Source organism: Hemitrygon akajei, chromosome 15, assembly GCF_048418815.1.
Source record: "Hemitrygon akajei chromosome 15, sHemAka1.3, whole genome shotgun sequence".
Taxonomy (NCBI): Eukaryota; Metazoa; Chordata; class Chondrichthyes; order Myliobatiformes; family Dasyatidae; genus Hemitrygon; species Hemitrygon akajei.
In genome coordinates this window covers 56,389,608-56,403,546 of record NC_133138.1, presented here as the reverse complement: position 1 = coordinate 56,403,546, position 13,939 = coordinate 56,389,608, and the positions used below count along the sequence as shown (strand labels likewise).

At 40.0% G+C, this 13,939-nt stretch overlaps 1 protein-coding gene across 2 annotated transcripts in view; it reads left to right on the top strand.

Moving 5' to 3' along the window:
- cdhr2 (cadherin related family member 2) overlaps positions 1–13,939 on the top strand; it is a 129,307-nt gene that overhangs the window by 48,922 nt on the left and 66,446 nt on the right. For both annotated transcript variants that reach the window (XM_073067601.1, XM_073067600.1), the window contains exons 11-15: positions 5–80; positions 528–646; positions 2,121–2,354; positions 6,430–6,585; positions 8,251–8,415. In XM_073067601.1, the coding sequence (XP_072923702.1) occupies positions 5–80; positions 528–646; positions 2,121–2,354; positions 6,430–6,585; positions 8,251–8,415 (750 nt within the window). The remainder of the gene's footprint in view (positions 1–4; positions 81–527; positions 647–2,120; positions 2,355–6,429; positions 6,586–8,250; positions 8,416–13,939) is intronic.

Genomic DNA, 13,939 nt, shown 5'->3' with positions numbered 1-13,939 from the left:
GCAGGGTTCGTCAGTATTTCGTGTTTTTGCCATAGATGGTGATCGAGGAATTAACGACGAAATTACATATGCTATTCAAAGTAGGTAGACATAGTGTTTTCATTCTCTACTTTTACACTTCTGGTAATCTGAATCTGGGTGTTAATTTCATTTAAAATTTTGCTGTAAATTTCCCACACTATCAGGCAATTGAGTGTATACATGATAAATTGCAAAAGCGCAAATGATTTCACCTATTTGGGGGCTTAAGTGGTTGGAAAGTGAAAGATAAAATAGTAGGTGTGCCTCTTAAGGCAGGCTAAGAAGGGAGTGTGTTTTGCTGAAGATGGAAGAGTGTACTGGATCATGATGGAGTGAAATGTACTCTCCAAATCTTGAGAACATTGCAATGTAGCTTGTTGTTAACCTGTTTGAAATTAGTATGACAAACTATTAAACAAAAATGACCAGATAGGGATGGATCAAAAATTGCTCTGTTTTTCCATGAAGAAAATACAGTCTTTGTCAGCTTTTCATGTTTTATGCAGGTTCAAAGCCTCCAGGATTATTTGAAATTGATCCTATGAATGGAGAAATACGTGTTAAGGAGTTACTGGACAGAGAAAATCTTTTTGAATTTAATACAGTTGTTGAACTGCATGTTACAGTAAGTGGAAACAAAGAGGAACATATTCTGTAAAATATAATGTAAGGTAGATTGTATATTTAAGATTCTATAACGTATTATGTGTGTGGCCTCCGTCGGTTCTGGTCGACCATGGGTACTGCCGCTCTGGTAGTCACTGGGAGTTGCTTCTCCAAGGTGCAAGCCAGGGCAAAGTTGATATGGAGATCCGTCTGTTGCCCATACAGTGGGAACCCCCCCCCCCACCCCCATGCTGATGACAGGTCCAAAGGAACGACGAAGGTCAATACAGTTTGGTGCCAGCAGCATTGCAGGAGTTGCCATGCCGGTGCTGGGTACAGTAGTTGGCCGCCTTCGGGACTCCGACTCCAGATTTTTCCTCGGGGTTTACTCCCAAAGCCTTTCCCGTGAGCGGGAATAGCCACAAGGCAGCGGAGGTTTGAAATTGGAGTTTTCCCTCTCCTAGATGAGCTACCATCCATGTTTAACGAGCTTCATCTGCCCGAAGCAACTGGTTTTAAGACGCCAGTGGTCCACCTTTGCCCCTTCCCCTGTCAGTGAGAACAGTTCTGCCGGGCATAAGAACTATGCCACATGTGAAGGCCAGGAGTTGGACTTGGTTGTCAGAGGCTGACAATGTACTGGATGAAATAGTATTAATCTACACATCGATGCAGTATTCAGAGGAACCATTATGAAAGAAAAAGTATTTTTTATCAGAATTTTGAACTTTATGCTATATCCTGGGTAAAATAAATAGAGTAGCTCAAAACCCATTGACATACTTTGGTTTAATGTGTCCTCCTCTCCTTGAATTCATCAGATAGGAAGTGATGAGGCCAGAAAAAACTCATGATTCCAGATTAGATTCTCTTACAGTGGATAAACTACATGATGTACATTTTATCCTGTTTGTTTTAAAATATATTAATAAAGACTATTTTTGCACCTTTGTTTGCAATGTTTCACAGGCAAAGCCGGTTTTGCAATTTTTATAGTAGAAATGAGTTGTAAATGATGGGCTTAGTGCCTTTGAGGTACTCCAGTAAGAAAATGGTTTGTAGCAGATACAGGGACCACTTCTTCAGTAGCTCCTGTAGCTGTTGAACAAAATGAAAGTTATTCTGTTGATCATCATAGCTGTGGTCTCAGAAGGAATAGGAGGGCTCCCTTGACTCCAGAGCATTTGGGATTTTATTTCTAAACAGAAAGAATGGCAAGCATCAGCACAGAAGAAGAAATTCTGAAGTAAAACTTAATTAAATGCAACCAAAAAACTGAAATAATGGTAGCTGACTTAAACTGACAATGAAGATAGGAATCTGAACTCAAACTTTCTATGATCAGTCCTGAGCTACAATGCGTAATTGTCAAATATGGGCACACAGGAAAAATAACTTATAGTAAATGTACACAAGTATTTAAGATTTTTCTCCAAAATGTTAGCTGCTAAATGATAAATCCAAGTGTCAATTTTTTTTTTACTTTCCTCTAGGCCAAAGAAAAGAACCCCAATATCCACGGAACAGATGCCTCTGCAAATACAACTGTATCCATCACAGTGACTGATTGCAATGACAACACACCTGCCTTTTATAATTGTACTCTTAATGCTTGCAATTTTCATGAAAGTTCAAAAATAAACTCATTTACCACTTCAGTTCTTGAACACGATCCGTCAGGAACGCCAGTGAAAGGTTTAACTATAGTGGCTCGTGATCCTGATAAGGTATGCCTTTCCAATGTCCTTTAATCCTTGCATTTCTATATTTTATACTCTTTTAAACTGAAGGCAATGCCTCAAGGTCATACTTAAAATGTCTATAAGGGAAAAGGATTTGTATGTACTTCTAACCAAAATTGAACTAAGTGTATCTCAAAAACAATTTAAAAATGAATTGATGGTTTTCTTTAAATCAGTGATGGAATTTGTTATTTACTTTCTTGGAGCATTATGAAACTCTAAATGACTACTCATCTCTGTCTCCTCTTCACCTCTCACTAATCACCTCTGCAAGCTTTACTTATGGGGTACCTTGACATTGGCAAGCTGCATCAGTTGCTCATGGTATCCTAGTCCATTGGCATAGGTTGTAATGTCTTCTCTGATATTTCCTAATTTTTGTACTGCATATTATTACAATTAAAATTTTACTTTTACTTTTTACTATTTTACTTTTGCCTTTGTGAATAAGCTGGAGGATGGCAATTTTTTGTACATTTTCTAATGTTTACTGCAGTAAAACTAAGAAATTACTTCTTTAACATGTCAAGGATCAATTGTATTTACCATATACAGGTCATTTACATGTATTTGGAATTTGCTGTGGTGTGTTGGTCTGGGCGCAACATTGCACCAAAAAGAAACAACAACAATATTCAATCATAATAATGAATAAAGACATATATAAAAAAGGTCAATAAACTTAGAGGTTAAAGAACAGATATGGAATAAAATGTGTATAAATAGTTAAATAACAGTATAATAGTTAAATAAATAGTTAAATAATTTACAATGTATAAAAATTGTTTTAAATTGTTTACAGTGTAGTGCAGTGATGGAGTAATGGATAAAGGGTGGTGGTGGTGGGTGGGGGGGTAACTAGAATTCTTGATCAGATTAATTATCTGGGGGGGGGAACCTTTTAAGATGGTGTGAAGTTCTTGTTTTACTATCCGTATCGCACTTCCCTGAAGGGAGCTTTTGGAAAAGGCGATTTGCAGGGTGGGTAGTGTCTGCAATGATTCTTCCTGCCTGTTTCTTTGTCTCAGACACAGAAAAGTCCAGCATTGATTGTAGACTGTAGCCAATGACCTTTTCTGCTGAGCTGATATTTCAATGTAGTTTCCGTATACCGTGAGAGGGTGCTGCTCCAAACCAGATAGTAATGGCTCATGTGAGGATACCATTGTAGAATTGCACCTGCACATCTGGGGAAGATGCAATCTTACCAACTGCCACAAGAAGTATACTTCCTGCTGAGCCATTTTGTTAATGAAGATCTGGTTCTCCCACATGAGGTCCAGCAAAATAATGATACCCAGGAACCTGAATGTTGAAAAGGTGATAACTTTTGAGTTGCTGATGATGAGTGAGTGGAGTGGAGACCCATTTCTTATGACCTCAATATACATCTCCACAGTTCTGAGGGCATTGAGCTCCAAGTTGATTGTGGTTGTACAGGACAACCACAACCATTTGTGTGCTAGAACTCCCGAGGAGTTGTTGGATTGTGTAGCAAGATTGAGAATTTAAAAACGTGAGTGGGGACCGTTGGAACATTCTCTGCACCACAGTTCCCAAAGAGACGTTGGATTGTGTAGTTGGAAAGAGTTCAAAAGAAGCTAACAGGACACCACAGTTCCCACAAAGATGTTCGATTGTGCATAATTAGGCATTTGGCAATGGAAAGTTAGGTTCAAGCCAAGTGGCCAAAGTGGCCAGTGTTGGAGTGTGGAGTTCAGGATTTTTTTCATTTAATGTGGATTTGGACAGGTTGATTTCTGGCAAGAGTGTACTTGGTAAGTTGGAGGCCTTCAAAAATGAAATCTTGAGAGTAAAAGTTTGTATGTTCATGTTAGAATAAAAGGCAAGGCTAACAGGTTTAGGGAACATTGGTTTTCAAGACATATTGATGCCCTAGTTAAGAAAAAGAAGGAGGTGCACAGAAGATATAGACCAAATGGGGCAAATGAGGTACTGAGGAGTATAAAGAATGCAAGAGAACACTTAATGAAATCAGCAGGGCTCAAAAATGCATGAAATTGCTCTATCAAATAAGATTAATGTGAATCCCAAGGGCTTTTACAGATATATTAAGGGCAAAAGGATAGAAAGGGCCAAAATTGGTCCTTTGGAAGGTCTGAGTAGTCATCTCTGCATAGAGCCAAAAGACTTAATAGATCTTAAATGGATTTCTTAACCCATCTTAAATGGACTTTTGATTCTGTATTTACTTGAGTGATGGACATCGAGTCTATAGAAGTGAGGCAAAGCAGCAGTAAGGCCATGGACCCTATACAGATTACAGAGGAGGAGGTGTTTGCTATCATAGCAAATTAGTGTGGATAAATGCCCTGGGCCTGACAAGGAGTGCCCTCAGACCCTGTGGGAGTCTAGTGCATAAATTGCAGGGGCCCTAGCAAAGATATTTAAAAAGTACTTAGCCATGGGTGAGGTGCTGGAGGATTGGAGGATATCAAATGTTCTTCTGTTGTTTAATAAAGGCTCTAGAATAAGCCAGGGACTTATGAGTAGTTGCCAAGTTATTCCAAGGGACTGGATATGTAAGCACTTAGATAGACAGAGACTGATCAGGGATAGGTTGCGTGCATTTGTGTGTGGTAAGTTGTGTCTAACCAATCATATAGAATTTTTTGAGGAAGTTACCAGGAAAGATGATGAAAGGCAGTAGATAGTGTCCACATGGGTTTTAGCAAGGTCCTTGACAAGATGTTGCATGGGAGGTTGGTTAAGAAGGTTTGGTTGCTTGACCAAGATAGTAAATTGGATTAGACATTGGTTTTGCGGGAGAAGCAAGAGAGCAGTAGTAGATGGTTGTTTCTCTGAATGGAGGCCTATGACTGGTGGTGTGCCTTAGAGATTGATGCTGGGTCCATTGTTCTTTGTCATTTATATCAACAATCTGGATGGCAAGGTAGTAAACTGAATCAACAAATTTGCAGATGGCGCCAAGATTGGAGGTGTTGTGGGCAGCAAGGAAGACTATCCAAGCTTGGAGCAGGAATGGGACCAGCTGAAAAAATGGGCTAAAAATGGCAGATGGAATTTAATGCAGACAAGTGTGAGGTGTTACAGTTGTGAGGAAAAACAGAGGGATCTGGGAATATAGATTCATATTTCCTTTAAAATGTCATCATAGGTACGGTAGATAGGGTTTTAAAGAAAGCTTTATAAAAGTATTGAGTACAGGAATTGGGCTGTTATGTAGAAGTTGTACAAGACATTGTTGAGGCTGAATTTGGAATATTGTGCGCAGTTTTGGTCTCCTACCTACAGGAAAGATGTTTATAAGATTGAATGAATGCAGAGAAAATTTACAGGGATCTTGCCATGACTTGACGACTTGAGTTATAGAGAAAGGTTGAATAGGTTACAATTTTATTCCTTGGAATGTAGAAAATTAAGGGGAGATTTGATAGAGATATATAAAATTATGAGGGGTATGGATAGGATTAATGCAAGTAGGCAAGTTCACTGAGGTTAGGTGAGACTACAGCTGGAGGTCATGAGTTAAGGTTGAAAGATGAAATGTTTAAGGGGAGTATCAGAAGCAACTTCTTCTCTCAAAGGGCGGTGAGAGTGTGGAATGAGCTGGCAGTGCTCACGGGACTTGGCAGATTAATAGTTTGACACAGCCTAGATGAGCCAGAGGGCCTGTTTCTATGCTATGGTGTTCTAAGACTTGATGACACTTGCTTGTTAACTTTCTGATGGCTCTGGCATTCGTCACCTCTGGTGATTAGTCCAATGACATGGTGTTCTCTTTAAACTTTATCAGTGTAACTGATGGGTCATTAGAGACACAGTCATTAGGGAGTATCTTGGATGCAACAAATGGAGTGGGTACTATTCCTCAAAGGTAAACTTTCTGACTGAAACATTGGTTGGATTTATCTTTGAAGAAGATTCTTCTCTGCAGACCTGGAATGTGCATGTATTGTTTCAATGAGAAATATATATTTGAATTATAAATCTGAGTTAAAAACCCTAACTGATTTTGTTCCATGTCGGTTATATCTGTATATACTCACAACTTTGTTTGTCATGTGTACAACCACAGGGTGCTAATGGAACCTTCATGCTGTACTTGGATGGAAAATATGCAAACGCTTTCAGTGTCTCCCCAAAAGAGATCATAAATGAAGGAATGGTACAAATAATTGTACAAAATTCACAAATCATTGACTATGAGCAACTGAAGTTTATAAATATTGAGGTAAGATTTGCTTCAACAATAAAATCACAAACATTTTTTTAAACAAGGTCAGAGGAGCTGAGGCAGGAACAACTGTTAAAATTCCTTGGACATGGTACGATGATAGATTGAAATTAGATCGGAAGCAAGTAGTAAATTGAACAGGATGAGGGTTGGAGTGACTTTTATTTCATCTAAAGCCGATCATCTTCCATTGTGCATCATTGACACACTATTGCATTAAAAAGCTGATTATACCTTGCTATTTCCAATTCCTGGTCACTATGCTCTACGTTGTGAGGCTATCTTTGCTTACCAATCATAGCTACTGCACTTCCAGCAATGGTGTTTCTTCTACCAATCATGCTGCCTCCTCCCACTATTATTAGATCTGGAATCTATCAAGGATGATGTTTAATCCTCCACTTCCTCACATACAGGCTGCCTGTTGGCAAATTTTGCTTCGGGGAATTCAAGGGATCTGGAACTAATTTAGGTAAATGACATTAAGATGGAAGATAAGCTATGATTTTATTGAATGCCAGAGTCAGCATGAATGAAGGAATGGCTTATTGATCCAACTTCTTATGTCCATGCTACTCTCATCAACGAATTTCAGCTTATATACACGTAACCCAATTCCACTGCTCTAGCAAGTGGACCCTTGGACCCCATAAGCATCTGATTTTTGTCAGGATGCTTGTTTGACTTGAATGAATTGACAAGATTTGATACTTCAGCAGTCTACTTCTCTCCCAGCCTCCATAACCTGTCTCACACCATTATCTTAAAATGATCCAGAAAATCCAATTTGAGTCCGTATTGAGTTTTCTGACCATCATCACTCAACCTTTCCTTCAAAAGGTGATTTGCTTCTCCCTCTATAATGTCATTTTCCTCAATCCCTCATTGACTCTTATTCTAAAATTATTATCCATGCTATTTTCACCCTAGAAATAACTATCATGGTACTCTCCAAGTCATCTGTAACTGCAGTACATCCAAAAGTCTGCTGCCTCCTTGACTGTTATTCATCTTCCCCTTGTGGTGTGGGGTCTCCTCACTAAGAATTTTCATTTTTCCACCCTTATCAAGCCCTCAAACAATCAAGCCCTCAAACACACTTGCTAATATAGTCATTTACCGAATCAGGTCTTTCAGCCCAAGTCTTCCATGCTGACCAAGATGCTCATCTGAGCTATTCCCAGTTGATCATATTTGACACAATCTTTTCTAAATCTTCCTTATCCAAGTACCTGCCCAAAAATTGTTTCAAAGTTGTTATTGCACCTTCCTCTGGAAGCTCATTTCACATACACACCGCCCTTTGTGTAAAAATGTTACCCCTTAGTTTCCTTCTCACCTTATTCAAAATAAAATCTTTTGCTTCTCTCCTTAAACCTACTCTCTCTAGTTCTTGATTTCCCATACTAGTGTTTACTTTATCCTCTGCCTTTTATGAAATACCTTGGCATGTTAATTATCAATGAAAATACAAATTACTCTTGATAAATATACATCAAACTCTATCAAGTCTGCAGCGTAAAGATAATGACTTTCTGTTGGAAGTCTAAACTTGTTATCTATCAATGGTTATTTTGGTAGGATTTAGCTAAAAATACTTTTGATTCAAATCCTGTGTCAAATGCAAAGATTCAATAATAATGTCTTGAAATTCTTTCCTAGATTGTTGCAAATGATACAAGCAATGATATCAATTGTTGCTCCACAGTTAATGTGACGATCAATATTTTGGACATAAATGATCACAGTCCAAAGTTCCCAGAGCAGACATATCTGCTGTATGTGAAAGAACATGCAAGTGTTGGGACTGAAGTTGGAATAGTTACGGTAGGTTCTATTTTTACTATTAATGACCCTAAGCTGAAGTGTTGGAATAATTTTTGCTAGGCAAGACATATTGCCACATTTCCCCTCTGGTTCCACATTGCCTTTCTTAACTGGGCTGACTGCATGACATGGTCTTTGCTGGCACTGAGTCCAATAGTGAAGTACGAACAGCTAATGCCCCTTGGTCAGCTTACAGTTGTGCTCCCATCCTTGAGAAACCAGCAATGTGCTTTTGTAATCTGAAAAGCTGTGTAGAACATTTCCAGTTGTATAAGCTTGATTAAATTTAATAGTTTCAAGTACCCTTAAATTCAAGGGTAGTTTAAATCTATTAATATTGAAGTTAGAGTTAAAGAAAAGTATGAAGTTATTTAGAAGCCCATAAAGAAGATAACTAAAAGTATTGAAGTAGAGCTCTCCATGTTAGTACACAATCCTGCACTCCCTACTGAAACCGGCAAGTCCTGGACAGATCAGTGCTGACAATTCAAATGTAACTGCTAGAAAAGCTCAATAAACCATAAGACCATAATTAACAGAATTAGGCCTCTCAGCCCATCAAGGCTGCTTCGTCATTCCTTCATGGCCAATCCCAGATCCCACTCAACCCCATACACCTGCCTTCTTGACATATCCTTTGAAGCCCTGACCCATTAGGAAACTATCTGTTGTAAAGGGCCGCCCCTCAATTTTGAGGCTGTGCCTTCTAGTTCAGGATATCTGCACCACAGAGAACATCCCCTCCACATCCACCATCTCCAGATCTTTCAACATGCAGTCAGTGTCAATGAGATCCCCACACATTCTTTTAAATCCCAATGAGTAAGGCCCAAAGCTGCCAAACGCTCCTCATATGTTAACCCCTTCATTCCCAGAATCATCCTTGTGAACCTCCTCTAGGCTCTCTCCAATGACAACACATCCTTTCTGAGATATGGGGCCCAAAACTATTGACAATACATCAAGTGCAGCCTGATTAGTGTCTTATAAAGCCTCAACATTATCTCCTTGCATTTATATTCTATTCCACTTGAAATAAATGCCAAAATTTCATTTGCCTCCTTTACCACAAACTCAACCTGTAAATTGACCTCTGGGAGTCTTGCACGAGGACTCCTAAGTTCCTCTGCACCACTGATTTTTGAATCTTCTCCCCATTTCAGCAGCCTCTCTCAGGACTCTGGGATGTAGTCCCTTTGGTCCAGGTGACTTATCCACCTTAAGATCTTTGAGTTTGCCTAGCACTTTTTCCTTTGTAATAGCAATGCCACTCACTCCTGCTCCCTGACGCTCACAGACCTCTGGCACACTGTGAGTGTGCCATTACCCATTACATTCATCTGCCATTTCTTTTTCCACCATTACTACCTCACCAGCATCATTTTCCAGTGGACAAATATCAACTCTCATCTCCCTTTTACTCTTTATAAAACTGAAAAACTTTTGGTATCCTGCTTTATATTATTGGCTAGTCTGCCTTCATATTTCATTTTTTCCCTTCTTATAGCTTTTTTAGTTGCCGTTTGTTGGATTTTAAAATCATCCCAATCATCCAACTTCCCACTCACTTTTGCAACCTTATATGCCCTATCCTTGACCTTTAAGCAGTCTTTAACTTCCTTTATCAGCCATGGATGCCTACCCCTGCCATGTGAGAACTTCCTCCTCTCTGGATGTATCTATCCTGCACCTTGTGAACTATTCCCAGCAACTTCAGCCATCTCTGCTCTGCTGCCATTCCCGCCTGTATCCCCTCCTCCAATCGACCTGGGCAAGCTTCTCTCTCAGGCCTCTGTAATTCCCTTTATTCCATTGAGATACTGATACACGTGAGTTATGCTTCTCTCTCTTAAACTGCAGTATGAATTAACTCATATTATGCTCACTGCCTCCTAAGGGTTTCTTTACGTTGGGCTCCCTAATAAGATCTGGGTTATTACACAACACTCAGTCTAAGATAGCCTTTCCCTGAGTAGGCTCAAGCAGAAGCTGCTCTAAAATGCCATCTCATAGGCATTCAACAAATTCCCTCTCTTGTGACCTGACACCAGCCTGATTTTCCCAATCCCTCATTACAATTGTGTCATTACACTTATTACGTCCTTTTCGAATTCCCTTTGCAATCTCAAACACACTATTTGGAGGCTTGTATATGTATTTTTCACCCTTGCAATTTCTTCACTCCACCCACAGAGATTCAACATTCTCTGACCCTATGTCACCTCTTTCTAAAGATATAATTCCATCTCTCACCAACAGAGCCACACTATTGCCTATGCCTTTTTGTCTGTCATTTCAATGCAAAGTATATTGTTTGATGTTAAGCTCCCAACTATGGCCTTCTTTCAGCAACAACTCAGTGATGCCCACATCATCCCGGCCAATCTCTAATTGCGCCATGGGTTTGTCCACCTTATTGCGAATGCTACCCACATTTAAATACTGCACCTTCAGTCCTGCATTCTTCACCCTTTTGAATTTTGGCTCTGTGGTACAATTTAGCTCTTTGCTCCATTTGTACTCAACCATTGACTTGTCCTTCCGAACATTCCTGCTACACCCATCATCAGCTTGTAAACCTGTTGGCTCATCCTCAGCTCTATCATCCTGGTTCCCATCCTGCTGTCATGTCAGTTTAAACCATTCCAACAGCTCTAGTAAATTGGCCCATAAGAATATTCGTCCCCCTCGGATTCAAGTGCAACCTGTCCCTTTTCTACAGATCACACCTGCCCCAGAAGAGGTCCCTATTATTCAGAAATCTGAATCCTTACCCTCTGCTCTAATTCTTCAGCCATGCATTTATCTTCCACATTGTTCTATTCCTACTCTCACTACCATGTGGCACAGGGATCAATCTCGAGATTACTACCCTTGAGGTCCTGCTTCTCAGCTTCCTTCCTAACTGCCTATATTCTTTTTACAGGACCTCCTCGCTTTTTCTTCTATGTTATTGGTACCAATACGTACCATGACTTCCGGCTGCTCACCCTCCCCTTTCAGCATATTGTGGATAGGATCTATCAATTTGCATATTTCTAAAAATTTTCCACATTTCTAAAATTATATGCATACTCCCTAATTAATATCATGGGGACTTCTCTCCCTGCATTCATGAGGTACTAGAGAGTCTCTGAGTTGGCTGAAATACAACACTGAACGACAAAATCAGTTAGCATGCTATTATGAGCAATGGTTCCGAAGATAATTAAACTTCTGGTTACTTATTAAATTGTCTTCTATTACTAATTTAATAGTATTTAATGTTATCTTAGCTGACAGCACTCCACTGAACAGTAGCAATGAAAAGGTTTACAAGCACTGCTCGAAATCTTAACCCCTTGTCTTTGTTCACTGACTGATTGACAGCCATTTCATTTTTCTGTGTTTGAAGAGGACTTTCATTCAATTCAATTCTATTCAAGTTTAATTGTCATTTAACCATGCAGGAATATTCATGAATACAACCAAACAATACAGTGTTACTGTGGGGTCAGGGTGCAAAGCCACCTTACCATCAGTCACACACAGTAAGCATACATTAGAGCACAATCGCATAATAAGAGTACCCACCCCCCCACCCGCTGTGACACAGCGGCCTGATGCTCAGTCCTTGCGCATACAAGTCAACAAACCCATATAGTATGTCAGTAAAATATAATGATGCAGAATATAGTCCAGACCCCCAGCCCATTATCTGTCGACCAGCCCCAATGCCCGTTAGGCAATACTGCGGCTTTAAGGCCCAGACCTTGTATACATAAGTGCATGTAGAATATTTACACCACATGCTGCACCCGCAAAGCTAACAGCATTGTGAAGGACCCCTCACACAAACTCTTCTCCCTCCTGTCATCTGGCAAAAGGTACCGAAGCATACAGGCTCTCACGATCAGACTGTGCAACAGTTTCTTCCCTCAAACCATCAGACTCCTCAATACTCAGAGTCTAGACTAACATCTACATCATTTATTATTACATTGTAATGTGTCCTCTACTGTGCCTATTGTCTTGTTTATTAATTATTGTACTGCCCTGCACTGTTTTGTGCACTTTATGTAGCACTGTGCAGGTCTGTAGTCCAGTGCAGCTTTTGTGTTGTCTTATATAGTCTAGTCTAGCCTGTCTCACATAGTCTAGTGTAGTTTTGTGTTGTTTCATGTAGCACCAGGGTCCTGGAGGAACGTTGTTTCTTTCTTACTGTGTACTGTACCAGCAGTTTATGGTCGAAATGACAATAAAAGCACTTGAACTTGATTAGTAAAAACACAACTGCACAAATATATATGTATATATTTATATGCAGTAGGCAAGTTTATGCTCAACATTCTGTTGGCATTTATTCTGGAAACTCTCTTGAGTATCCCATTTTAAAAGTGTTGTTCTCTTCTACCTCACAAGAGATCGCGTAGGAAAGACGTGAAGGCTTAAGAAAAGGAGCAGAAGAGGCTTACCCGGATGCTACCTGGATTAGATAGCATGAGCTGTAAGGAGAGGATGGACAAGCTTGGGTTGTTTTCTCTGGAGTTCCAGGGGTTGAGCAGAGACCTGATAGAAGTTTATAGATAACACTTTTCTGAGCAAATATTGAGGAAAGTGCTGACACCATTAATCTATGTATGTGTACTCAAGTTCAGTTCTTTTAGACTTGCCCACTTTCAGTTAGTTGGTGTCCTTGAAAACTTGGCAATATTTGGTGTTTGTGCAACTGTAGAGTGGCACCTACAGGATGAATGGCCGGACTTTAACTGGAGATACAGGGAGAGAATTTTTTGCTTTGACTCACCTGCATACAAGAAAGAATCTAATGGCAGCATTTCACTTCACAAAAGGATATACTTGACACAAGGTCTACAAATGAAGTCTCAGTTTTCATCATCCGGTTAAGATGGTGTGACTGAAAGTGTGCAGCTCACTAGTGGTTAGAAATGCAAAAAATTTGACTAAAACATCATTAAAAACACCTTTTCTGAGGTAAAATTTGTTAAGTTACCACCACAAACAGTGAAGATGCAAGCGATGGTGAGGTGAGTTCAGAAGGTGAGCTGAGATGGTGTGTTGCAGAATCAATGCAGATGGAGTGAGATATTTGGAGAGGAGAAGCTGGGGCTGGAGCAGAGGAGTTCCAATGCCCATACAACTGGTCCAGGTGTGATGTTAGATCACTTTGACCACTGAGCTGATTTGAAGAGCTTGAGAGTGACTTCAGGATGGGTGGCAAAATCTGAGCCTGGAGCAAGTTGCTGGGTGACATGGTCTAGGCTCGATCCTTTTGCAGTGGCTGGGTCCTGGTGTGAGGTACGATCTGCTGTTTAAACAATTTAAACACTGGATCAGATCGGAGACGAGAGCCAATTTCGCTCATTCTCTGCAATGTTCACTGCTCTCTCCAGGGCGCCAGAACCTTTCGCTGTTCGGATATTTGATCAATTTAAACATCTGCCCAGATAGGCTGAAATGACAGGGTGTCTGGATCGAGACAAGAGCTAATTTTGCTCGCTCTCCGCGATGGTCACTCCTCTCT